Genomic DNA, 25,641 nt, shown 5'->3' on the forward strand with positions numbered 1-25,641 from the left:
GTCTGTATTATTTCAAGGGATGGATGGTGGGACTGTCTCTTATAGAGAACTCTGCCCATCACATTCATTAGCTGCTGTATGTAGACTTCCAACTGGGATGTTTTAGCCATTCCAGCTGTTACTCTCAATGCTTTTTTGTTTTGTGTAGTGTTGGGCATTTTTCTTTTCTTGACTGCAGGAAACAAAACTGTGAAAGTGCAGTCAAGTGTGGTTCTTATGACCTGTTTGTATACTGTGATCAGCACCTCCCTCTACTGTCCAAATCCTGCGATTGCTATTAATCTTAGTTTTTTTCTTGTTGACTTTATCGGTCAGGTCCTCCATGTATGGGCTGAAGGATGTGTGTTTATAAAATGAGGCCAAGGATTTTACAGCTTATATCAAATGGAAGCTGGCTGTTCAGTTTAACTGTTGCACATTTCTATGATTTATGGTTGCCTGGGACAAGCAGTGTCACCAATGATTTCTAATGGGAGGCTTCCATTCTGCTTCATCTTGGCCACAGTTTCAGTTGATCAAAAATGAATCATTCAATCAGTTGCCCCTGGTCTCTCTTGCAGAAGATCCACAGCCTCAAAGAAACTGGCAACAACCTCCAGACAAGACCATTTATCAAAAAGATAGAGGGATAAAACAATACATCATTTAGTTAAACAGCCACATCTTTATGAGTAGTGGGTACAGCTTGTGTCAGGAATTCATTATAGCAACCAGAGTAGTTAATAATATACACAAAGAATATACACTGGAAATGACACATTGCAAATACATGATAACTCTGAATGACATTTCAGCATATGCTTGAAGGAAGGGAAGAAGCTAAGAAGTGGGTAAACTGATATATAAGTTGCTGACACATTGTCTCACATATCCCTCATCTTCTCCTAACTCATAACTAATACTGTAAATCATATATATATATATATATGGAGTTAAATCAACATGCAAGGGCTTTGTTTTATTCAATATCCCTTTTCAGTAACAAAAAATGCATAGACAGAACTGTAACCAACATTAATCATAGTTTCCTGGGTCCCCAATATCAATTAATAAATAACATCTAATTAACGGAAATTAATGTCTTTGCAAGGTGTCTAATCAATCAGTTTAAAATTTGTTGCCTGGTGTGTGTTTCAAGTCTATCTGCAGTCAAGTCTGTTTCTTCTCTTTGAAAGATAATTTGTTTACAGAAAAACCTGTCACAAAATTAAACAATGGCTATCCTCTCCTGTTTTGCAACCCCTGGATTTTCTGTATGTTTGTGTGTATGTGTGTATGTACATATATACTGTGTATATATATATATATATATATATGTATGTATTCTTACTCTGTGAATGAATCTCTTTGGCCAGGTCTATGAACTCATGACATGCTAATACATGCAGGCTATATCCGATATAATTCATAACTGATGCATCAGCACCTCCTGGCCTATATTGCAGACTTGAAGCAGGACCTCTGGTGATAATCTAATCATACATCAGTAAAGGCATACCCAGACATTGCATGCTATGATATTCTTTTGGTATTCCTTGCATAGGCTGTGACATTCATGTGGTGCTGTCCCAATTTTTCTATTTGTAAAGTAAAATTTATATACTTTGGTTAACATACGAGACCATACCGCCAAATCTTGGAATAAAACGGAAAATCCCTGCTTAACTTTACTCTTTATCAAAAGTGTCCTCTTGGAAATCTAAACGATCTACGAAAAGGGCCATCACTTCCCTCTTCAAACATTTCGATCTAGCATCTAATGACTTCAAATAACATATCCCTACGCTCATTCCTGACTTATTATATTATAAAAGAGAAGATCACATTACTCTAATTAGACCCTGCATCAAACAATGACTTTTCCATGCTTTGAGGGACAGAATGAATACATAGTGGACTGAATGTTGTTTAATTTTCTGACAAACACTATTCCAGTTGGTAACAAATGTCCTTGGGAATTCAACACCAACTGTTCAAAGATGGTAGTAATGGCACAGCTGGCCTGTCAAGTGAAGTCACAGTGACGTAATTTATGGGTGGATTTAAATCAAAACATCTTGCACTCTCACTGTGTTGATCTTCATGAAGCTCTACCAATTATGTCTGGTTTATTTGACTATCACTCATTCATTTCCCTCACTGTGACAGCACATAACCTTTGGTTTCCTGTGTAATGGTAATTTACCAAACTTCATTGTACACTCAGTTCATCAAACTCTGCACACAAAGCAACAGACTAACACATTCCAATTCATGATGTGAAAAACAATGGCTTCAAACACACACTTATACACAGATGGGACTGAAATGGCCACCTCCTCCTAACCTTGTGTACAGCCCTGCCTTATAAAAATGTCCTTACACTCCACACCTTAAATCATTCACCTTAGACTAACATTTTAAGACACTAGTGAGGAAAGCTGGGGCTTAGCTTTGTGGGTCTAGCCGAGCCAGCAACCTCTCCACCGCAGCATTTACATCTCCAAAGGTGGCTATTAGTGCTGGAAAGATAAAAGAAGTACAGCGTTACAACTAATTCAGTTATTAACTACTTGATACATACATCAACATAACTAAAGGCCCTTCCCCCTTTATCGTGGGAGCTCTCCAATTCTTCCAGCTTCTCACCCTTTAAACTCAACTCCAACCCACTGCTACCATCAACCATTGTGCATCTCATCACTTTACTTTTGCCCATGTTTACTTTCACTTCCTCCTTTCACAACCTTCCAAACTCCACAATCAACTGCATCAATCAATACACTGACTAGCCATGAATGCAGTGTCATCCACAAACAACTGGCTCACCTCCCACTTTCCCTATAAGAATCAATCAATCTTTTATCCCAGGTCTCTTGCTGAAGACCTACAGCTCCCAAGTAGCTGGCAACGGCCTCCAGCTTGGCCTTTAAGTCACAAAGATATTGTGTTGTCTGGGAAAAGCAGGGCAATGTAAAATAAAGTGTTATGTCTCTTCTGTATGGTAATTGCATCTGTGGCCAGACCTTGTCTGTGTTGGTGTAGTTTTAAAGCCGGACAGCAACCTAAATGCAGACATCCTGTTGTTCTTTCTTGTCATGGGAGAGATTTAGACGATTCAAGATTGGATTTCGTGGACCAGTGGGTGAAATTACTTGTAAGGTACTTTGTACATGTATACATATACCAAGGGCTTTTTCTCCCTTACAAGGGAGGCGAGGGGACGGAGAGGGGGGGTCGCCAATTTAATGAAGCAGCCTTGCTGTGGATGTGCTGTGTCTTGCGACACTGCTTCTGACCCAGGGCAGTGGACAAGGTGCAGGGATGACCCGTCATCCAGGAGGTACTCAGATAGGAGGGAGGGTGGAGAGGTGTGGAGTGTATTCAGGGATGGAATGGGTGGAAATGATTTTATGCCTTTCCATTTTTGGCTACCTCCCTTGTAAGGGGGAAAAAGCCTTGGTATATGTATGTATGTATGTACAAGGGAGGCAGCAATAGTCAAAGGAATAAATCCACTCCCACCTTGTGGTAGGGGAGAAAGAATACTACTACTGAGTTTTCCCACTCAGTGGCAAGTGTGAGTTTGGCAGTGCAGTTGGGAGGTTCTCAGGAGTAAAGAGAGGATGAGGGAGAGAAGGGGTGCCTATACTAGTAAGTGAAGAGATAGGTAAGTGTGTAGTGGAGTGGAAGAAGGTTTCTTCAAGGTTAATGTGGATGAAGGTGAAACTGGGAAGAGAGATGTGGGTTTTTGTAAGTGCATATGGGCCTGGTAGTGAGAAGAGTGTAGAGGAAAGGGGGGCCTTTTAAATGGATTTAAATGAGTGCATAGAGGGATTGGGGAGAAATGTCTATGTAGTGGTATTGGGAGACCTAAATGCTAGGTTAGGAAATGAACTGATAGACGGAGTGGTTGGGAAGTGTGGAGTTCCAGGAAAAAATCATAATGGAAAGTTGATGGTGGAGATGTGTCTTGAGAACTGATGATAGCAAATGTGTTTAGGAAGAAAGTCCAGCACAAGTACACATGGGAGAGGGTGGTGGATGGAAGGGCAAGTTGAGAGTGGAGGATAGATGGAGAAAGAGGAAAAGGATAGAAGGTAGGGAGGTGCTTAGAGTGAACTGCTTAAACGAGAAAGAAAAGGAGATGGAGTGTAAGAAGTTGAGAGAGGAGTGGGAGGGAGTGAAGGTTCGAGTAGAACTAGGAGTGGAGGAGGAATGGGGATGGCTCAGGGAGGGAGTCACAAGGTATGCAAAGATGGTGTGTGGAACAAGGAGGATGGGAGGAAATAAAAGGAAGGGGAGCAAGTGGTGGGATGAGGAAGCAAAGAAGGTTGTAGAAGAGAAGTGAGCTTTCACAGATTGGTTACAAAATAGGATGAGGGAATCATATGTGAGGTACAATGAAAAGAAGAGAAGTAAAGCAAAGGAGACAAAGAGGAGAGCAGGTGTGAAATGGGGTAAAAGTATGACAAAATTATATATAAAAAAAAAAAAAAAGGAAAGAAATTAAGAGAAGAGGTGAATCAAGTAGAAAAGAAAAGGTAAAAAGTGTAGATGGAGAGATGATAATGGAAGAGAAGGCAGTAAAAGGAAGATGGGCTGAGTATTTTTGGGAGTTGCTCAATGTGAAGGAGGATAGGGAGGGAAAGGTAGTTAGTGTGGGAAGTGCTAAGAAAATGACTGATGAGAGAGGAAAATGGAAGAGAAATAAGGAAAAATGAAGTGAAGGCAGTTAAGATGATGAGAGCAGGTAAGGCACCTGGGTTGGATGTCAATGCAGAATGTATGAAAAAAGGAGGTAGTGATGATGGAATGGCTGGTGAGGTTATAATGTTTGTTTAAGAGAGGGTAGAGTGCCAGAGGACTGGAGGAGTACCTGTATAGTTCCACTTTACAAGGGAAAGGGGGACTAGTGCGAGTAGTTGTTTCAGAGGGATCAGCTTGTTTAGTGTAGTTGGGGAGGCTTATGGGAGTGTCTTGATTGAGAGGATTAGGAGAGAAACAAGAGAGTAATTGGTGAGGAACATTGTGGGTTTAGGACACATAGGGGTTGTGTAGATCAGATTTTTGTGACAAGACATATGTGAGAAAGCTATAGGAAAAGGTAAGGATGTTTTTGGGGCTTTTATGAATCTGGAAAAGGTTTATGACAGGGTAGACAGGAAGGCACTGTGGGAGGTATTGCAGATATATGGGATAGAAGAAAAGCTGTTAAGAACAGTCGAGTTTTTATGAGAGTAGCAGAGCATGTGTTTGGATTAGAAAAAAGATTATGAGTGGTTTGAGATAAAGGTGGAAGATAAGCCAACTGTTGTTTGCTGATGACACTGCACTTGTAGCAGGATCAGAGGAAGGCTTGAGGAAGTTAGTAACAGTTTGGGAAGGTATGTGAAAGAAGCTGAAAATAAAATGTGGGTAAAAGTAAGGTGATTTGATGTACAAGGGGAGAAAGTGGCAGCATATTGGAAGTGAGTATTAAGGGAAAGAGACTGAAGGAAGTGGATAGTTATAGATACTTGGGTGCAAATGTGGCAGGAAAGGGAGCAGAGGTGGAGGTAGAATGTAGACTGAAGCAAGTAAATGCCTTGGGGGATTAAAAAGTGTAATGAGAAATAGACGTTGGGGAATGGATGCTAAGAGGAGATTGTATGAAGGAGTGATTGTGCCGACAGCATTGTACAGGTCAGAAACATAGAACATAAGAGAGGAAGAGAGAAGTGTGAATGTGTTTGAGATGAAGTGCCAGAGAAGTATGATAGGGGTTACTAGGCTGGATAGAGTGAGAAATTAGGAGGTGAGGAGAACAGTGGTGGAAAGGGAGTTGGGAGATAGGGTTGATGAAAAAGTATTGGGATGGTTTGGACACATGGAAAGAATTAGTGAAGATTAGTAAAAGAGGTGTGGCAGGCAGAGGTGGAAGGAGTGAACATGAGGGGGTCGACCTAGGAGGAAATGGGGTAAAATGGGCATTGGGAAAGATAGGAATGTCTGTTGAGGAATGATGGGAGTGGACAAAATTGGGGTGAATGGAGAATGGTTGTATATGGATGATGCTGTGATGATGAGGGGGAGTGGGTGGGGGATGGAGGGATGGTGAAGGGGTAGGCACGAGAAATAAATTGACAGCCTGAAGGGATTTCTCCACATCTCTTTTTCTACATGATGGGACAAGAGAGGGGGAGTTGCTGAGTTAATGAAGCAGCCTTGCTGTGGATGTGCTGTCTTGTGACACTGGTTCTGACCCAGGGCAGTGGACAAGATGCAGGGATGACCCCTCATTCAGGAGATGCCAAGATAAGAGGGAAGGAAGAAGGTGGAGGGGAGTGGAGTATGTTAGGGATGGAATGGGTGGGAGTGGTTTTTATGCTTAGTTTTTTGCTACCTCCCTTGTAAGAGGAAAAAGCCTTTGGTATATGTATGTTCCCATTCATGTCATACATGGTGACAAAAATGGGACAGGGGTAGTAGAAAAAAGTGAATTTGATCAAATTATATAGGATGCAAGTATGGCAAAGTGTCCTGCAGTGAAGATTCAGGTAATGGGAATGGGGAAGAGAGAAATCTAGATCTTGTTTCACTTGGGAACACTGATATATAATATACTTTGTGATTAGCAGATTCTTATCAAAAGACTTTATTTGGTATTTTGTTAAGGTGGCTAAAATAAGACTAGAAACCACACTTGCGTGACTGCATTCAAGCCACCAAATACCAATAATTTCATTGATTATTTGGTTTAATGTCATGAACTCTCCCTATCTGGAGGCTAGGATGTTGCCCCTTACAGAGGGCTTTGTAGTACGGAATTTTAATGAACCATGCACCTGATCCAACTTGCTGGTGGCAGGGTTTGAAATGCTGTTATCTCGAACTCCACAAGCAAAGACACTCTAACCTACTTGGCCATGAGCACCCTTTGAAACAATACATTCATATACCAAGGGCTCTTTTCCCTTTACAAGAGGTAGCCTAAAGTCAAAGGCATAAATCCACTCCATCCATTTCACCACCCCTCTCTCCCTATTTTTTTGGCCCCTCTTGAATGACAGGTCATCCCTGCATCTTGCCCACTGCAGAAAGACACAGCACATCCACAGCAAGGCCACTTTAAAACAATATCAACACAAAATAGGCCTGGCACAGAACCAAAGTGCCCTAAATGGAATTACCATAAAGACACCAAATATCTTGTCCTTGAGAGACCTGTGAACCAATCCAGTCTCTGTTGCTAGTTACCTCTGAGCCATGGGGCTCCTGCAAGAGACCTGGGGCATTCGTTTCCTAGCCCTAAAAACATTGACATGGACTGACAAACACAAACACATACACACACAAAAAAAACACTGAGTTAACGAATAGATAGCACAATCCTAACTCCAAAAGTTTCCTTTTCTTTTACCTTGTATGTTAGCTTCTCTATTGATGAATCCCATAGCAGCCAACTGGTCCAATTGTGAGGCATAGAGTTGTTCAGGATTGTTGCCACTACTGCTGCTGCCACCACCGCCACCACCACCACCTTGAAGTGCTTGAGCCTAAGCAGGAAATAGGTCAAATTGTGCACATCACTAGAGAAAACTACTTATATCATACATGCATTTCATTGGTTGTAAATTGATTTCTAGCTTGTTAGTAATTCAAGTAATAATCCTTAATAACAGAACAGATTTAGTTCTGTCCACCACCAGACAACTTGATTCAGTTTTGGGTAGTGCCTCATACTGATGGGGTTAACTAAACTAAATAAAACCAAGTACACCACTTTACTAGAAACATACTACTTAGAAGCCACTAACAACATCCCACTGAGAATAAAATGAACCTACCATTGTAGCCATGAGGTTAGAAAAGGCATCTGTTCCAGGCACAAGCCCTGGAAGAGGTGGGGCTGTGGTAGTGGAGGCAGGGGTTGTGGATGATGTGGTGGTGGTGGAAGAAGTCGTCGTCGATGATACTGAGGAACTTCCCGTTGATGCCCCACTAGAAGTAGTGGTGGTAGTAGTTCCAGGGATGACTGGTGGTTGGCTTAGTCCCATGCTAAAAATAGATGACATCTTCCCTTAATATAACCATGGAATTCCAGTCCATGAGCTTGTACTACATGAATGCACAACCCTACTTATATTAATGCATTATCTAGTTAAATTGGGCTAACAATGGGTTCCTACTTTTGAGGTTCCAACAAGATGATGTCTGAGAATCATTCTGATACTAGTCTTCAAATTGTATCAACACTTTTGCCTATCTGGGGGTGCACCTCTGTCAATTTTTATTACCTTTTCTCAATTTTCTCACATAAACAAAGACTATTACCCCTCTTTTTCTGTGACACAGGAAGACCCACACTAATACATCACAGAGAACTGTCCAACTTTTTGCAGATCTTTGGAAGGGACCAAGGATTTGCTTCCTACTGTATCACAACTGGTTTCCACTCAATGTAACTCACAATGGCAATTATATTATCATTATATCTTAAAGCCTTTTGTAATTCCAGTGGTAGCTTACTGTTGAGGGCATTTTCCTTCTATGCACATTTTCACTTACCTGTTAAAGAGTCCTGGGGCTGCCTGACGAAGCTGCTCCATGCCAGTTTGAATCTGGGCAACTGCAGAAAGGGCCTAAAATATAAATACAAACTTATCAGCAAATGAAAGATTTTTGGGATGGTTTAGACACATGGAGAGAATGAGTGATGAAAGATCAGTAAAAGGGGCGTGGAAGGCAGAGGTGGACAGAATGAACTTGAGGATGAGCTGGATGATGAGCTGGATGGATGGGGTGAAGGGGCATTGAGCAAGAGGGGAATGTCTGTTGAGCATGGAAAGAAGGCAGCAGATAGGGATAAGTGGGGTGACTGTATAGATGATACTGTTGTGCAAGGGAGGGGTGGGAGATAGTGGGTGCCTATGTGTGAATGATATTGACACAGCCCGAAAGGATTTCTCCCCTTCTTTTTCTGTACGAGAGGATGGAGGGTCCACTGATTAAATGAAATGGCTTTGCTGAGGATGTACTATGTCTTCCTACATTGCTTCTGATCCAGGGCAGTGGGTGGAATACAGGGATGACCCATCATCCATGAGGAGCTAAGATGAGAGGGGGAAAGGGTGGTGGATGGGAGTGGAATGGGTGGGAGTAGGTACGTGCCTTTGACTTAGCTACCTGCCTTATATGGGGAAAAAAACTCAAGATGTATAGATAGATATCAGCAACCTATGACAGGGTGGAAAGGAAAATCACTGTGGAAGGTTTTCCAGATATATGGGATCAGTTGAAAACTGTTAAGGGTTTTAAGAGTTTTTATGAGAGTAGTAAAGCCTGTGTTAGAATTAGAAATGGAGAGAGTGGATGGTATAAAGTAAAAGTGGGACTGCACCAGGGATGTGTCATGTTGTCATGGTTGTTCAATATGTACATGGATGGGGTGGTGCAAGAGGTAAATGCAAGTGTAATGGACAGGGGATTGGAGATGGTTAAAGAAAATGGAGAAATGTGGGAAGTAAGCCAGTTGTTGTTTGCAGATTACACACAGCTTGTGGCAGGGTCAGAGGGGGGGATTTAAGGAGTTAGTGATGGAGTTTGGGAAGATGTACTAGAGACAAAAATTTAAGGTAATTGTGGGTAAAAGTAAGGTGATGAGATGCACAAGGGGAAAGGTTGGCAGTAATTTGGAAGAGAGTCTTAAAGGAGAGAAGCTGGAGGAAGTGGATAGCTTCAGGTAATTAGGATTAAATAAGGCAGGAAATGGAAGAGTAGAGGTGAAGGTAGATTGTAGATTGAGTGAAGCAAGTAGGTGCCTTTAAAAAGTGTAATGAAAATAGATATTTGGGAACGGATGCTAAGAGGAGATTGTATGAAGGGGTTTTTGTGCTGACAGCATTGTATGGGGGCAGAAACATGGAACATAGGAGAAGAAGAGTTTAAATGTGTTTGAGATGAAATGTCTGGGAACTATGGTAGGGGTTACAAGGTTGGATAGAATGAGCAATGAAATGAGGAGAGCAGCATCTATGCATACACATACACAAAAAGGCCCTTTCCCCTTTATATGGGGGTGGTTAAGTCAAAACACACATCATGTAAAATTAAAATTCACTCAACCACTCCTATCTCAACACCTTGGGGATAAATGAACACCCCATTGTACCAGTGACTGAAAAAATATATAAACAAGAAAATACCCAAAACATCTTGCTGCTCTTACCTGTGGATTACTCATAAAGTTTTGAACCTCTGGATTCTGAAGCTGATTTAGGAAAGCAGGCAGCATCTGCTGCAATTGATTTTGCAACACTGGATTTCCAGCAAATAGAGGATTGGAACCTATAATCTGCTGAGCTAACTCTGGATTGCTGGCAAGGTTCTGCAAATACATAATAACAAGAGATTACAACCTTTGTGTAAAAGCACCTAGAGCTATATAGATGTTATTTCATGTCCTGCCCAAAATCAATATTAAATAACAAGAAGGGCAGACTGTCTTCGATCCCAAACCTCTGAAATGGGCAGTGTCTTGCTACAAGTAAAGAGGAAAGAGGAAAGGAAATTAAAATATGAAAGACACTTTTTTTCAACCATCGTTCAGTCTCCTCAAATTACTAAACATGTAAGAGAAATGTCTCATCCTACCTGGAACATAGCCTGAGTGTAAGGTGCATTGATCATGGACGACATCATTTGTGGGTTTTCCATCATTTGTCTCATCAGGCTCTGCATACCTGGACTCTGTAACATAGCACCCACCCCCATGCTGGAGGACGTGGTTGTCGTAGGGGTTGTGGTGGAAGTGGTAGTGCTTGAGGTGGTGGTGGACGACGTGGTAGTGGTGGAAGTTGTGGAAGACCCACTGCTTCCACCTGACCGTGGAGCCCAGGGATTTGGTAATGGGTCACTATTTTCTCGACCTGTCTGTGCTGAATCACCAGCTGCAAGATAAAAAAAATTCCAGTGGATACTGGGTTTTGCTTTCTTTCTATCTCAAACACAGAACACCTCATACTACAATGCCCCACACTATCTATATACCATGAGCTTTTCCCCACTGATAAGGGAGGTAGCCAAGTCAGAGGCACATACCCACTCCCATCTACTACCCTTTCTCCCCTCTCATCTTAGCTCCTCATAGATGATGGGTCATCCCTATATCTCATCCACTGCCCTGGGTCAAAAACAATGTAGCAAGACATAGTACATCCACAGCAAGGCCACTTCACTTAATCAGCAACTCCCCCTCTCTGTCCACTCATGTAGAAAAAGAGACAATACAATATCTCTTCTCTAAGTGACTTATAGTCTTGCCTGAAGGCTCTTGCCAGTCTTCTGCATGAGACACCAGGGGACAACAGATTGATTGATCTCTTAGCATCTCTTCCCATGAATGGAGTCACCAACCAAATCATCACTTGTGATTTTTACCTAAGCCTTTACACCTCATCCTACATTTCCCCACCCTAACCACGTTCAGACAAAAATAATTCTTCTTGAGCGATTTATGGCCCAATCTGGTAGTTGTTTCTGTTTAACTGGAAGTTATGGGTCACCTGTAAGAGACCTGGGGCAGTTGTTGTTGTTGTTGTCGTTCCCTAGACTGTCTGTCCGAGCAGTCCCGTCTCCCCAAGGAATGCCACAGCCGAAACTGGGGTTTCCCACAAATCCTTTATAGTGTATGTTGTGTTGTTTGCATGCATGATTGTGTATAATGCAGTCTTCCATTATGTGTTGTATGGTATGGGGTGAAGTGTTACATCCTGGGCAGCTGTTCACAATGCGGTCATCCAGCCTCTTCTGGTAGCTTAGAAGTGCTGGGTGGTGGCCGCACCGCAGTCTGGCCAAGTGGACTCTGTCCTTTCGTGGGAGAGAGGATTCAGAGGGGTGGATATCAGGGGGTCTGGCATGTAGCAGCGTGTTGTCTTTCAGTGCGTTAATGGAGCAGTGAGTGATATGATTATGAATACGTTTCCGGAGGCTGGTATTTGGTGGTTGTGGAGGAAGACAGTATCTGTGTGTGATACAGGTCTTTGGGTGTTGTTTTACTGTTTCTTGGTGTGTGTGGGTGTTCTGCTATGTAGTGTAGCGGGTGTGATGTGTTTGTGGTGGTTGCGGCAAGTGTTTGTGTGCCTCTCATGTTGAGGTGGTCCTTGACTTTGAGGAGTTTTGTTTCATGGTTTAAATGGTCTGTAGGTGTTGTATTTGTGCAGCCTGTAATTGTTTTTAGGGCTTTGTTTTGTATGATTTGAAGGGTGTTGTGGTGTGTCTCACTGAGATTAGGAGCCCATGTAGGACTCGCATAATTCATCACTGAGTGTATGCATTGTTTGTATATTGTTGTATTAGTTTCTTTGTTTTGTCCAAATGTTGTTCCAGTGATTGACTTAAGTGCGTTAAGTCTAGGTATGCATTTGTTTATGTTTGTGATGTGCTGTTTGAAAGACATGGATGTATCGTATGTTACACCAAGAATTTTCAGTGTGTTTGTGTATGGTATTAGTGTTGTTGATGTAGAGATGAGGTATGTATTTGTTCTTTTGTCCAGTTGGTGAGAAATGTTGCTGTAGATTTGGTTGGAGCTATTTTCAGTCTGTGATGAACCATGTGTTGAGTGTATCGAGGTATGGCTGGATTATTTCTGCAGCTTTGTCTGTGTTACGATGTGTGCATGTGATTGTTATGTCGTCTGCGTAGGAAGAGATTTGTATTTCTGAGGTGTCTGGTGTGGGTAAGTCATGCATGTATAGATTAAAGAGCGTGGGGGACAGAACAGAGCCCTGTGGTACTCCATTCTTAATGTTTCTGATGTGCGATGATTGGCTATTATATGACACATAAGCATTCCTATCTGCCAGATAATTGGCTAGCCATCTTTTGGTGTTATTGTGCATGTCTGTGTTATATATTTTATTTGTTAGGCTGTGGCAGGGGATAGCATCAAAAGCTTTACTAATGTCTAATGTTATAAGAAGTGTTCTGTGGTGGGGCCTATCTGAATTGATACCATCTAAAATTCTTTGTGTGAGGTTTATCAGAAGAGTGTTTGTGGAGTGTAGTGGCCTAAAACAGTGTTGTGAGTCAGCAAGGGGAATATGTGGTGTGACAAGTTGAAGTATTAGGCGTTCAATGACTTTAGAGGGGGTGCAGAGAAGTGTGATTGGGCGGTGTGATGTTGGGATTGTTGGGTTTTTGTTCGGTTTTGGAATGGTGATTATTTTACCATGCTTCCAGATGTCGGGTATAGTGTTGTGTGAATAGCTGTAGTTTGCAATGTTTGTGAGTGCGTGTATACCTTGTGGTCCAATGTGTTTTCAGTGGATGTTACTTATGTTATCAGAGCCAAACGGCGGCAACCAGCCCTGGCCATCGGCTCTACACAGGTGGCACCAATCCCCAAGAGGAGCTATGACTGCCTTGGGGAGTACCACAATCCTTTTTCTCAACATGCAATGTTACATTTTTTCTGCACCGAGGGGTGATTTTCCGGCAATCACCCCTCTTCTTCTACTTTTAGCCGGAGATGTAGAGAGCAATCCTGGGCCCTGGTGCAGTAGATTGACTGATTGGTCTGGAGGAGTGTTACCCTAATTGGGAGTCGTCAATATACCAAGGACTTTTTCCCCTTATAAGGGAGGTAGCCGAGTCATAAAGCATGTGACCATTCCCACCCATTCCACTACCATCCACCACCTTTCCTCCTTATCATCTTAGCTTAGAAAAGAGGAAGGGAGGGGTGGTAAATGGGAGTGGAGTATGTGGGGATGAAATGGGTGGGAGTGAATTTATGCCTTTGGCTTTGGCTACCTCCCTTGTGAAAGGGAAAACCCCTTGGTATATGCATCTTAGTCCCTCATGGATGAAGGGTCATCCTCGGTTCCTGCCCTGGGTCAAAATCAATCCAGCTTTGTATGATGGGAACTGTATAAAGCTCAATAAAAAGTCAGCCTATAATCCATGAATGATAAAACTTACCATTACCTCCTCCTACAAGTGAGGAGAATGGATTGGATCCAAATTGCTCCTGTGTTGCATTGAGCATAGGTTCTTGAATGTCCCTATACATACGCTGCAAAGCGCTGTAACCACCTGGTATGGATTCGAGGTTAGAAATGGCACGGTCATGGGTCCTCATCAGTTCTTGAAGCATGGCAGGGTTTCGCGTAAACTCCATGGTTTGTCGCAACAGATCCGGACTGTTCAACATGTGTGATATTTCTGGGTTGCGCTATGGAAATGAAAAGAAATTAAAATCAAATATATTACTTTTACAACAATTTTTTTCTAATAATAATAATTGTTCCCTTGGGTGTCTCCATTTAGAAACCCAATTGTTGGTCCTAAGGGTCTTATGATACAAGCAAAACCACATTTCGATGGCATAGATTTAGTAACCACATAGTGGATGCTGAAACTATTGTTTTTTAAGCGGTTACATAACTTTATAGGTCTTATGGTCTTTTGCAGTCTTATTCCTATGTATATTCTTATAAAAAATAATACAAAAATGGAAAACATCAAATTAACCAACCTCCATGAGCTGTTGCAACTGTGGATTAGCTGTAATAATGCTGCGCACATACTCTGGATTGCTTAACAAATGTTCTACAAATGGGTTGTCCATTATCTGCCTCATCATTTCTGGATTGTTAAGCATCTCCCTCTGCATACGTTGCTGCATCTCTTGGAAATTAGGGTTGCCCATTCCCAGTCCGCCTAGGCCTCCGAGACCCCCTAGGCCTAATGCACCAACACCCCCTAATCCTGCAAAAGGATTAGCTCCTCCTGTGGAAGAGGTGTTGCTGGTATTTGTGGTAGGAGTGGCTGTGGGGCTTGCAGCAGCAGTGTTGTTGTTGGGCTGTGTGGTGCCCCCTTTGACTACCAAGTGGACTGTCAGGCCATCACGTATATTATGTTGATTTAGCGAATCTCCTAGAGAGGGAAAAAAAAAAAGTTATACTCTTCTCTATGTACTAAACTTTAACTCTAAGTACAGTTATATCACAAAATCTTCGTTAAATTAAAAATAAGGAGTAACATGTCAATATGATAAATACAGAGAAAACTGAGGCACAGTCATATGCTGCATTCATTTGGAACAGGAAGAAGGAAGGAAAGCAGAACAGAAACGAGATATTGGGTGAACTAGATTTTTCCCACTTACCATCCTTGAGGATCTTGCCAGCAAATATGAGGCAAACCTGCTCAAGAGTTGCTGAGAACAGCTGGCTGACCTGCTGACGTAACTGTAAAGACAAGAGACAAAATTTAATTTGTTTCACAAATACTAAAACAAATTAGGTTGATTTTTTTTAAAGAAGACCATCAATTTAGGGGATTTTGACACTGCATATACAGGAGTCCTAGGTTATAAGCAAGATACATTCTGAAAGTCCCTTTAAAGATGAAAAATTCAAAAATCGAAAATCATGTGTGCAATACTATATAAGGTGTACAGTTAAATTTTACAGTGTATGTAACTTGGATATGTACCTATGGTAATATTGAAAAGTTAATGGAATTACAAGAACATCTGCAACATCAAAAAGAGTGGGCATTCAGCTTCTGAGCACTGCTGCCAAATGCATAATGACAATGAAAACAAGATTCATTAACAACTTTCCAAGTTGAGATCAGCTTTGTATATTAATCAAATTTTTGCGTGCAGCATCAGATGCCTGAGTTATGATGATTGATGCATCACAATACTTGAATTATAAAATATAAAATCACTGCTGTATTATTCTCTTTCACCGAGTAATAACAATCACAAAATTCGGAAGTCATTCAGCAACACCTACAAAATAAATATAATCAAGACGCTGACACTGGCATCCTCAAATACCCATTCGCACCTCATGATGCCTACGTACGCATCATTGTATGGAAGAGGCAAATACTCAAAAAAAGTGGCACACCTATGCGATATAGCATTAAAAAATTAAATATTAATTTTGTAAATCATAATACATCTATGTAATACTGTATACATTTTTCTGCGGAAATCAACAATAGAAAAAGTTGCTAAAAGCAATACACTAACGAATGGTGCCATGGCAAATGCTTGCGACACCACCTTTGTTTTGATATGTGGAGGTCAAGAAATTAAAGTATGATAAATTCTTCTATTATGACCTCATTTACCCAACCTAACCTACATTTAGTAATGTGGTCATCAGGGTCATTGTCGTCTATCAATACAAAGATGGCACATCATGCATTTGCCACAGCACTGTTCATTAGTGTATTGCTTTTAGCAATTTTTGTTATTGATTTCCACCAAGAAAAACATATATTATGTTGATTTATTATAATTTACAAAATTAATATTTTTCTATTGCTATATTGAGGTGTGCCCCTTCCTCCTCTGTATATAACCTCTTGTCTATGTACCCTATAATTGTAACTGCTGAAGAGGACCACAGTCAGTGGTCGAAATATACGGTTTTACTCTGTATCTCAGCTTATCTTTATATATATATATATATAAAAGACAAACCTGTAAACGAGTTGAACAAATTTGATTATGTGCCTTAAATTGGAAAGGAAGAAAAAATACAATATCCTGCAATAGTTTGAAAGAGTGAATCTGGGAAATATTAAAAAAAAAACATGTGGCAAAACATGCCTCAAGGTTGAACACTCGAGTCTAATAACAATATAGGAAGAATGGGTTATATGACTATACAGCTGCTTTAGATCCCTAGATGGCTTAGTGTTGAGTAAGAAGGGGTGGGGCAAGTGCTACTAGGGCATCACAATGATTGCACTCATTCTTCTCACTGAAAAAATAACACACAATCACCAGTCCAACACTATTTTAACACTATAAAGCCCTGGCATGCTTAGGTGAAGGTGGGCTGTCCCTGTTCCCAAGGTAGTTGGGCCGTCCACATTACAGTGATTGTATTTGCATCCCATTGCAAATAACCAGTGCTTCTATCCTCTATTTTGCAAAAGGAGGTAGAGATACAAGTGGTACAGAAGAAGCTTAAGGGTAGCAGAATTCTATCTGTAGCCAGTCAAAAGGCATATACTCATTCCTACCAATCCACCACTTTTCCCCCACCTCCAATCTTAGCTCTCATTGTAGCAGAATAGGACAGCAAAATCCAATATAGACCACTCTTATCTTTTGAGTGGAAATTAGTCTCCAATCCTTGAAAAGTGCTGTGATTGGTCTATTAGGGCATCACCAAGTCCCTAAAATAAAGTGCATAAAACCTATGCAGTCAATACCCCCATGTAAAGGTTATGAACCACAAAATGCAGACCTTTGATGGAGGAGACAAAGAAGATGCCCACAGAATGGCTGAGACAAGTTGATTGAACTTGTCAAGAACTGTTTGGAATGGGAAGGGTGCCAGTATAGGAGCCTGCTCATTGAGACCATGAGGACTGGTGACAGTGTGCGTGTGATACAATGTGTTCCCTAACACATACCCCAAACTGATGATGATGCAGTCATACATAACCAGTACCTATGAAACAGCCCATATTTTCACAAGGCTGTATTACCACTTTTCTCCACAATCAATAATCAAGCTTCTTGCATGAATGTATTGGCAACTCAAAATGTGCTGAAGCCTGAAGGTGTACTGACTTATTAGACATAGGTAGCCATGTGTGTCTCCTGACCCAACACCTGCAATTTTCCCCCCCTATTCTATAGGACTGTGGAACAACAATGCATCACCATCACTGGTGAGCTGTTTAAAAGTGCTTTGAAGGACAAGCTGAAAAAAAATGAAACAAAGTCAAAGTTGGTTATGCTTCACCCCTCCAATTATCAACATGGAAATGCACTTTCTTTATGTAAGCAAGATACCTAATAAATAAACTTTCAGCATTAACACATTTTTCTCAATTGCCTTGTGCTAATTGGTATTTATCTAGTTGTATTTTACGGGAAGGGCAGCTATGCTCATGGTTACCCTTTTTTGTACCTCGCAAGATCAAGTTTGTTCTTAAATTCTTGTATATTGTTTGCACACATTTTTTCATCCAATTTGTTCCAGATATATATATCACTGTGTGGGAAGCTGTGCTTTTTCAGGTCTCTTCTGTAGCTGTCCTTTTTGAGTTTCATTGTATGTCCTCTTGTTTTTCCTCTGTCCCACTTTAATATGTCCACTCTATCAAGGCATTCCTTTCCTTTCATAATCCTGTATATGGTTAGTAGGTCCCCTCGTTCTCTTCTTTGTTCCAGTGTCGGCAATTCCAGTCTTTGTTCATATGTTAAGTTTGAAAGTGTTAGGGCCATCTTTGTTGTTGCTCTTTGTATTTATATTCTAGTTTTGGCCTCATCAGTGAGTGAGTGTGTGAGTGTACCTAGTTGTATTTTACGGGAAAGGGAGCTACACTCATGTCCTGCATTTGTATCTTGCAGCGTCTAGTTTGCTCTTAAATTCATGAATTGTTTTTGCACACACTATTTTTTCATCCAGTTTGTTCCAAGTGTCCACCACTATGTGGAAAACTGTCCTTCAGATCTCTTCTATAACTATGTTTTTTGAGTTTCTTTCCATGTCCTCTTGTGTTTCTCTTGTCCCAATTTAACAAGTCCTCTCTATCGAGTATTTCTGTGCCCTTTGTCATGTTCACACCGTGATCATGGTGAAATCGTGCTACGCATCTCTTTTACCTCGACCTACATAGACGCGGGCCTAAGCATAAAGCGATGTAGGGCTGGCAGCGGAGGAACAACAAACTCTTTATTCACCGCGACCTATTGGGTATGAGTACTACGCACGAAGGTACTCGTGGGTCGACAGCGGAAGAGTACAAAATCAGGGCCTTTTGCCAGCAGAGGTCAAAGGGCACATAAATCAAATGAGGCAAGGAAGTAGAAACTCCCCCTTTCCTTGCCATACTAACTTTTAGGATAAGATATGAGGCAAGGAAGTAGAAACCCCCCATTTCCTTGCCATACTAACTTTTAGGATAAGATATAAAATAGTGACTATATTGTAAGCCCTCTTCACACAAGAATAAAGATGCTAGTGAAATGTGTGTAATTGGGTAAATAGAAATAGGACAATTTAATTAGATGTGTGTTGGCACCTGTGTCATGGCACTGGTGTTGTACAGTTGTAGTATAAAAAAGGAGGGTGGGCACTTTGCAAGATTACCGCACCTGCACTGTTCTCATCATATACGTAGTAGATAAATTTGTAGAATCATGTAATCAGTAAAATTTTGTCGTTTGTACTCCACCATATTTCTTTATCCGATGAAGAAAATAATCCAAAGACTAAAAGAGGCAAATTGTTGATCTAAGGTTCTGGATTGTATGCACTACTCGGGTCAAGGGTTAAGATTCGATGTATCAACTCAAATACAGAACTTAACCCCTTCCATACGGTGCCGCACACGTAGGCGTCATGAGGAGCAAGTGGATTCGCGACGCTGCCATATCGGCGTCTTGATTATATTTATTGTAGTCGCCCCTGTGTTTTTACATTCTCCCAAATGCGCCCTTAATCCCATTCTCTGTGGTTTTCAAAATTCGCGGGTGAAAGAGAGAACGATCGATATAAGCGGCGACTATATTTTATGATGCGAATATTATTTCGTTACGTCGTACGGCTGGCATTGGCTGCTGCCCGCGAGATTTAAGTCCCGTATTGAAGTGGTTAAGACGTGACACCTTCATGATTCTATAGATGGTCAGTAGATCACTTCTATCTCTTCTTTGCTCCAGTCAGTAACTCCAATTCAGCCAGTCTTTCCTCATAGGGCAAGTTTGAAAGTGCAGGGGCCATTTTTGTGGCTACTCTCTAGATTCTTTCAATTTTCTTTATATTCTTTTTGGTACTGGGTGACCACAATGTCACTGCATATTCTAGTCTAAGCCTTATCAGTGTGACTAATATTTTTTTTCATCATTTCTTCATCCAAATATGTAAATGCCACTTTTATTGATCTTAGCAAGTTATAGGATTCTCTGACAACTTTGTTTATTTGTTTATCATAGGACAAGTTGTTTGAGATAATTACTCCTAAATCTTTTCCAGATCCCACTTTCTTTACCTCCTTAATTCCAATTTTATATTGTCCTGATATTCTATTTTTACTTTTTCCAAACTCCATTATGCTACACTTCTTAATATTGAAGTCCACTTCCAAACCTTATTCAGGTCTTCCTGTAGTAATTCGCAATCCGTCTCTATTTTTACTTTCCTTAACAATTTAGCGTCATCTGCAAAGAAGCTCATGTAACATTGCACATCATCATCCATGTCATTCATATAAACAGTAAACATTAGAGCCAATAAATATCCTTGCAGAATTCCACTAATCACCTCCTTCCAACCTGAATATTTTTCTCTGAGTAGTACTCTCATCTTTCTACCAATCAGGAAGTCCTCCATCCATTTTAGTAGGTTCCCTTGTATCCCTCCTTTATGTCCCATTTCTTTTTTTTTGTGGTACCTTGTCGAAAGCTTTTTGTAAGTCCAAGTGTGTGTCTGTGTGTGCTAAAATGTTGAACTACACTGCAAATATATGTGCCTGATTTTTCTTTGTCTACAAAATGTGCCTTCAATTGTAATAATGGTGGGTGTATGTATGTGCAGGTAGAGGAAAAGCACAATCATGTGGTGGATACTTGTATGGATGTGTAGGTAGAGGATAAGGAGCATATAAATGACCCTTCCATGAATACCAGACAGCCAACACTTAACAATGGTTCCCCCCATTCACTAACATACACCTAACACCTGTATAGACCCCCCTTATCCTACATTTAATGAACACTTGTGACAAGTATCTGAGGTGTGAACAATACTTACCTTGACCAAAAGGTATAAGTATTTGCATGTCTATCACAAATGATTCACCATTGGTTTTCTCTTTGACATCATGCAATCTAACTACAGAAAGGAATGCCAATCTTTAACAATTTGGGGTTTGAAGGACTAAGGTTCTCCTTGAAGTACCAATTTCATTATCTAGGTTATCATAAAACCCTTAACTACTCAATCCTTGATACACTGGTTGCAAATCATATCATATCTGACAGCTGAATTTTTCTTCCTTTTTAACCAATTTTATTTTGTAGTTCAAAATTACTTTTACCTTTGATTTACTTGACAACAGCTCTATGGGCCAGGCCCAAAACCCCTTTCTATCAATTTCTATTTCCTCTCATTTTTTTACATATATAGCTGACAACTTGTGATTTGTTCCCACCATCCCACTACCGTATGTAGACCATCCCTAATGCAATGATTCTTTCTAGAGAGATCTGTAAGAGAATCTGAGGGCTGTTGCCAGCTGTTGTGGAGCTGCATGTTAGTCAGTGAAGTTTGAGGCAACAATTATAAAGGCACTCTCACTGTTGAATGATATTTATCTACCTGAAGAACAGGTAAGAGGAGTAGGAGGATCAAAATTTCATTCTAAAAGATAATGGTTGTCATACACATCTGGTTTTATATTTTGTCACAACAATAGAAAATTCAACTATTACTTGCAAATGACTCCTATTACAAATGATTCACAGCATTTATAACATTTAAACCATTTAGATATATCTCGTTCACTCATCATTCTTGGAGTATTTTCTGCCATCTCACACGATCCAAGTATTTTCTTTGGCAGGACTGGCACAATTTCTTCAACACGTTTTTGCAAAGCTTAATTTCACAGTTTACAAGCATTCTTTACAATTTCATGCTCTTTTCATCTTTACAAATATTTTTAGTATTCTTATTTAACTCTTAGGGGCGTTTTCAAATTAAACAAGTATTAATGAAACTACACATTTCTTCCCGAGGCATTGGTCTACTATATACCCAATTTTTTTGTTTACTCAAATGATACATGTCACAACTCAAAATATGAACTGCAACATAATTTAATTTACATCATATTATACATCCCCTATCCCTATCTAAAATTAATAATGATCAATTTGTGTCAGTGTGGGGACTTTCATTAATGCATTTACTTTTTTCTTGTTAAATTACTTCCTTAAAACTATTTTGTAGTGACAATGCTATAAATTAATCTCTATTTGAAAGTTTTACTTGGTATTTCTACAAATTTTGCTATATACTGGCTTCACCTGGTAACATTATTTGCTCCCCTATTTCCTCAGAGCTAAACACAGCAAATTAGATTACTAACAATCCCTTGTACATCCAAACTAAATTTATTTGAATTTTTGTTGTCACTGTTAGTTATTTCTTTTGCCTTATTTATTACCAGCTGGGTGGGAGACCAAATCATTCGGGTCACAAGAAGAATCGTCACCCCAGAACACCCACATGAAGAATCGTCAACCCCGTGAAATCCCACTTGAAGAAGTCACCCCAGTATGCCAAATATGAAGTGGAATAAAGATTAGATTAGGTTAGGTTAGGTTGAATGAGGGTTATGCTTATTGTCATCAACTTGTACAACCAAAGATTCATAAACCCAGGATGGCCCACATGAAGAATTGTCACCCTAGGATAGCCCACATGAAAAATTGTCACCCGAAGATAGCCCACGGGAAGAATTGTCACCCTGTCAAAGTCTGGAGTGACAATTCTTTGTGTAATCCAATCATACTGGTGTATAGGACCACTATACTTCATATTGCATGAAACTACAAAATAGTTCACAAAGAATTAGATAAATTCAGATGAGTATCACTAAACAAGACATCATTTTCCCTAAGTAAACAATAGGTGTTCAATCAATATCACCACCAGTTCAGTGGCATTATAGAGACCCCAGGTGAAATTTCATGGAACCCATCTTATTACAAACATACATACATACATATACCAAGGCTTTTTCCCCCTTACAAGGGGGGTAGCCAAAAAGAAAAAGGCACAAAATCAATCCCACCCATTCCACCCCTGAATACACTCCACACCCTCCTTATTACAAACAGACCTCTTAAAATCTCAAAAATAAGTGATCTCTGTGGAAACATCTTAATTCATCCTAAATAATCCAATCATCTTAAATTGATAAAAAAAAAAAGATTACTTTATATTCCCACATTTTGTAATTTCAATTTATCTTAACATCTATTTGTCAAAATTACTTCAAACAAAAAATTATAACAAATGAAGTATTTATTGCAAAATATAAAATTTTGGATATACCATGTGGAGCAGATGGAGGTATCCAAAGGAGGCTGACATGGACCACAAGGTCAAATTCGCCAGAACACCGAAAAGAAAACTTCAGCACAAATCCCAGTTACCAAAATAGAATATTTTTCCCAAACTTGTTGGGATGATATAAAAGGGTGGGGAGACTTGTCTATACCATTTCATTACAAACAGTAATTATTGTGAAGTGTTTAGCATCAGAGATGTGGGAGGTGGAAATCGTGTTTACAGACAAAACCTAAAATTTTCTTTTGCCGATCTCAAATCCTGATCTACTTCAGTATCACTCAAACATAGTTTTAACTTTTCTTAATTGCATCTAAACAATCTATTTTTCCTATGCAACTTATTCACATGGATTTTCTTCTGTGGAATGGTTAGGTTAGCTATTGGACAACGTGAGTTTCATTTTAAATATCCATATTTGGGTGATTCTGGAATTTTACCCAAATACCAAGAGAATTTGTAAATAATACAGTCATGATTGGAATTTAGAATATACAAAATCATGCAATTTCATGAACTTTTAACTACATTATATTTATTATGGTATTTGCATGCCTTCCATGCATGAAAGGAAAAATTTAGCAATGTTTATTGTTTTGGATCTTCACATTACAAAAATTATACACTTTGATCTTAATACAGGATCCAGAATTACCAATATTAATGATAATCTTAATCCAACTAAAATACCATCGAATCTTGACTATTTTGACTATTCAACAACAAAGACAAAAAATATTCCCAAAACTGACTCATCCTTTGAGAGAAAATGGGACTTTGCCACTTTCTTTTCCTGTTTACATTCTTATTTATCACATCTACTACGCCATCATTACAATATGCCATGAACCTAAGTCATGACCATGAAATGTCAAGAGTTTTTTGTCCAACGGTCATAAAGCTAAGCAAACCCGCGAACAACCTAACTTGTCATTACCACTGTCGACACCTCATTATATTGCTTTTGACCTATACACAGAGCGAAGTGCCAATATACTGATAGTAAATAGAAAAATTAATACAAATGATAAAAGGTCATTAAAAGTGATAAATCAATCACGAGTGTAAAGAATGTTCTGGATGCTATGATTTACAACAACCACTGCCTAGCTTGAAGTAAACGCATGCCTTGACTAGTGACCTATTACCTCATCTACAGATGCGTTTTCATCCAACTCGATAGTCTTTTTCTCTTTGGCTGTTTTCACGGTTATTGTAATTTTCTTTGATTCACCACTTCCTTCTGCCATGTTGAAATATTACACTTTCAGATGTGACACAGCTTTACCACCAAACTTTGATCAATCTAGCTGACGAAACAAAATCATGTGAGAGTTTTTGAGGGTACTATTTGTTATATAAATAAATAAATGACAAAAATTATATATTTTCTACTAATTTCAATATACAAAATTCTAGTTTGTTTTCGTAAATGTTGTAGTTAATTTAATCTTTCGCAAATAAGAAGATAATACTTGAGAGTTTTATTAGCCCAAAGTATCTGATGACGTAGTGGTCGGCGGGAATACTCATGTCGGCTGCAATTTGAATTCCGGCACAAATTTTGGAAACAGATTTAGTTTGGTTATGAGCATTACAGGAAGAACTTTAAGTTGATTAATGGATACCACTATCAACATTAAAAGTTTTACAGACATTCTAAGTATGTTAATGCGACAGCCAAGCACCATGTTCTGGTCAGGCGCCACAATTTAAATGAACGAAAACCTAGTAAAGGGTGTTGCTCTAGCTGAATGAGTTAGAGATGAGTTCGTAGTGAATGAAACTCCCATTCATAAAGATGCAAATACTCTACACGGTTCATTGGTCGTGGTATTGGAATTACAAGTCCATAAAGGTATAAGTTTACATCACATCAACTATTTCATCTGCATTCACGCGCACAACATTGCCACATTTAGACAAATAAAATAACTTCAGATAGTTGGTTATCGCTTTTGTATCAGTATTTACTTGTTCTTTTCAAATTATTTGTGGTGATATTTTTTTTTACATTTCAAACACTATTTATTTGATTTGTCCTATATCATTTTATTTGAAAAAATATCACCTATATTTTTCAGAGGTCTGGGTGCCAGAGGTGAACTTGAATGGACGACCGAGGATGAGATGGATGGATGGGGTGAAAGGGGCTTTGAGCAAGAGGTCTGTTGAGCAAGGAAAGGAGAAGGCAGGAGATAGAGATGAGTGGAGAGTGTCTGTATAGATGATACTGTTACGCAAGGAAAGGAGGGCCGGGGGAGGGGGGTGGGGGAGCTTTTGAGTGAATGATATATTGACGCAGCCCCCGAATGGCTTTCTCCCCATGTCCTCTTTTTTTCTGCATGAGGGGACGGAGAGGGGGCTGGGTCGCCGATTAAACGAAGCGGCCTTGCTGTAGATGTACTGTGTCTTGTTACATTGCTTCTGACCCAGGGCAGTGGGCGGGATACAGGGATGACCCGTCATCCATGAGGAGCTAAGATGAGAGTGGGGAAAAGGGTGGTCGATGGGAGTAGAATGGGTGAGAGTATGTGTACGTGCCTTTGATTTG

At 40.0% G+C, this 25,641-nt stretch overlaps 2 protein-coding genes across 2 annotated transcripts in view; one reads left to right on the forward strand and one right to left on the reverse strand.

The window, feature by feature from the left end:
- The window catches only part of LOC143025341 (histone-lysine N-methyltransferase SETMAR-like), a 165,912-nt gene extending 141,684 nt beyond the window's left edge, over positions 1 to 24,228 (forward strand). Inside the window, exons 2-3 of the transcript XR_012966382.1 lie at positions 21,212 to 21,340; positions 22,183 to 24,228. The gene's annotated coding sequence lies outside the window, so the exon portion shown is untranslated. The remainder of the gene's footprint in view (positions 1 to 21,211; positions 21,341 to 22,182) is intronic.
- On the reverse strand, positions 645 to 24,420 carry Ubqn (ubiquilin). The gene is made up of 10 exons (XM_076184838.1): positions 24,236 to 24,420; positions 15,134 to 15,215; positions 14,501 to 14,901; positions 13,945 to 14,197; positions 10,615 to 10,910; positions 10,190 to 10,348; positions 8,530 to 8,603; positions 7,809 to 8,019; positions 7,382 to 7,517; positions 645 to 2,501 (listed from the first exon to the last, which is right to left on the reverse strand). Exons 1-10 carry the CDS (start codon positions 24,335 to 24,337, stop codon positions 2,428 to 2,430), a joined length of 1,788 nt encoding a protein of 595 aa, XP_076040953.1. The 5' UTR covers positions 24,338 to 24,420; the 3' UTR covers positions 645 to 2,427.
- Positions 24,421 to 25,641: the final 1,221 nt, after the last annotated feature.

This window comes from Oratosquilla oratoria, chromosome 5 (assembly GCF_046742065.1).
Source record: "Oratosquilla oratoria isolate Oo_2021 chromosome 5, ASM4674206v1, whole genome shotgun sequence".
In the NCBI taxonomy this organism is placed as follows: Eukaryota; Metazoa; Arthropoda; class Malacostraca; order Stomatopoda; family Squillidae; genus Oratosquilla; species Oratosquilla oratoria.

Excerpts from the sequence above, each read along its gene's own strand:
- Ubqn (XM_076184838.1), bottom strand. The coding sequence starts at position 24,337 with ATGGCAGAAGGAAGTGGTGAATCAAAGAAAATTACAATAACCGTGAAA. Across the intron at positions 15,216-24,235 it reads AAAACGCATCTGTAGATGAG|TTACGTCAGCAGGTCAGCCA; the intron begins GTAATAGGTCAC and ends TTGTCTTTACAG. Across the intron at positions 2,502-7,381 it reads TAGAGAAGCTAACATACAAG|CACTAATAGCCACCTTTGGA; the intron begins GTAAAAGAAAAG and ends TTATCTTTCCAG.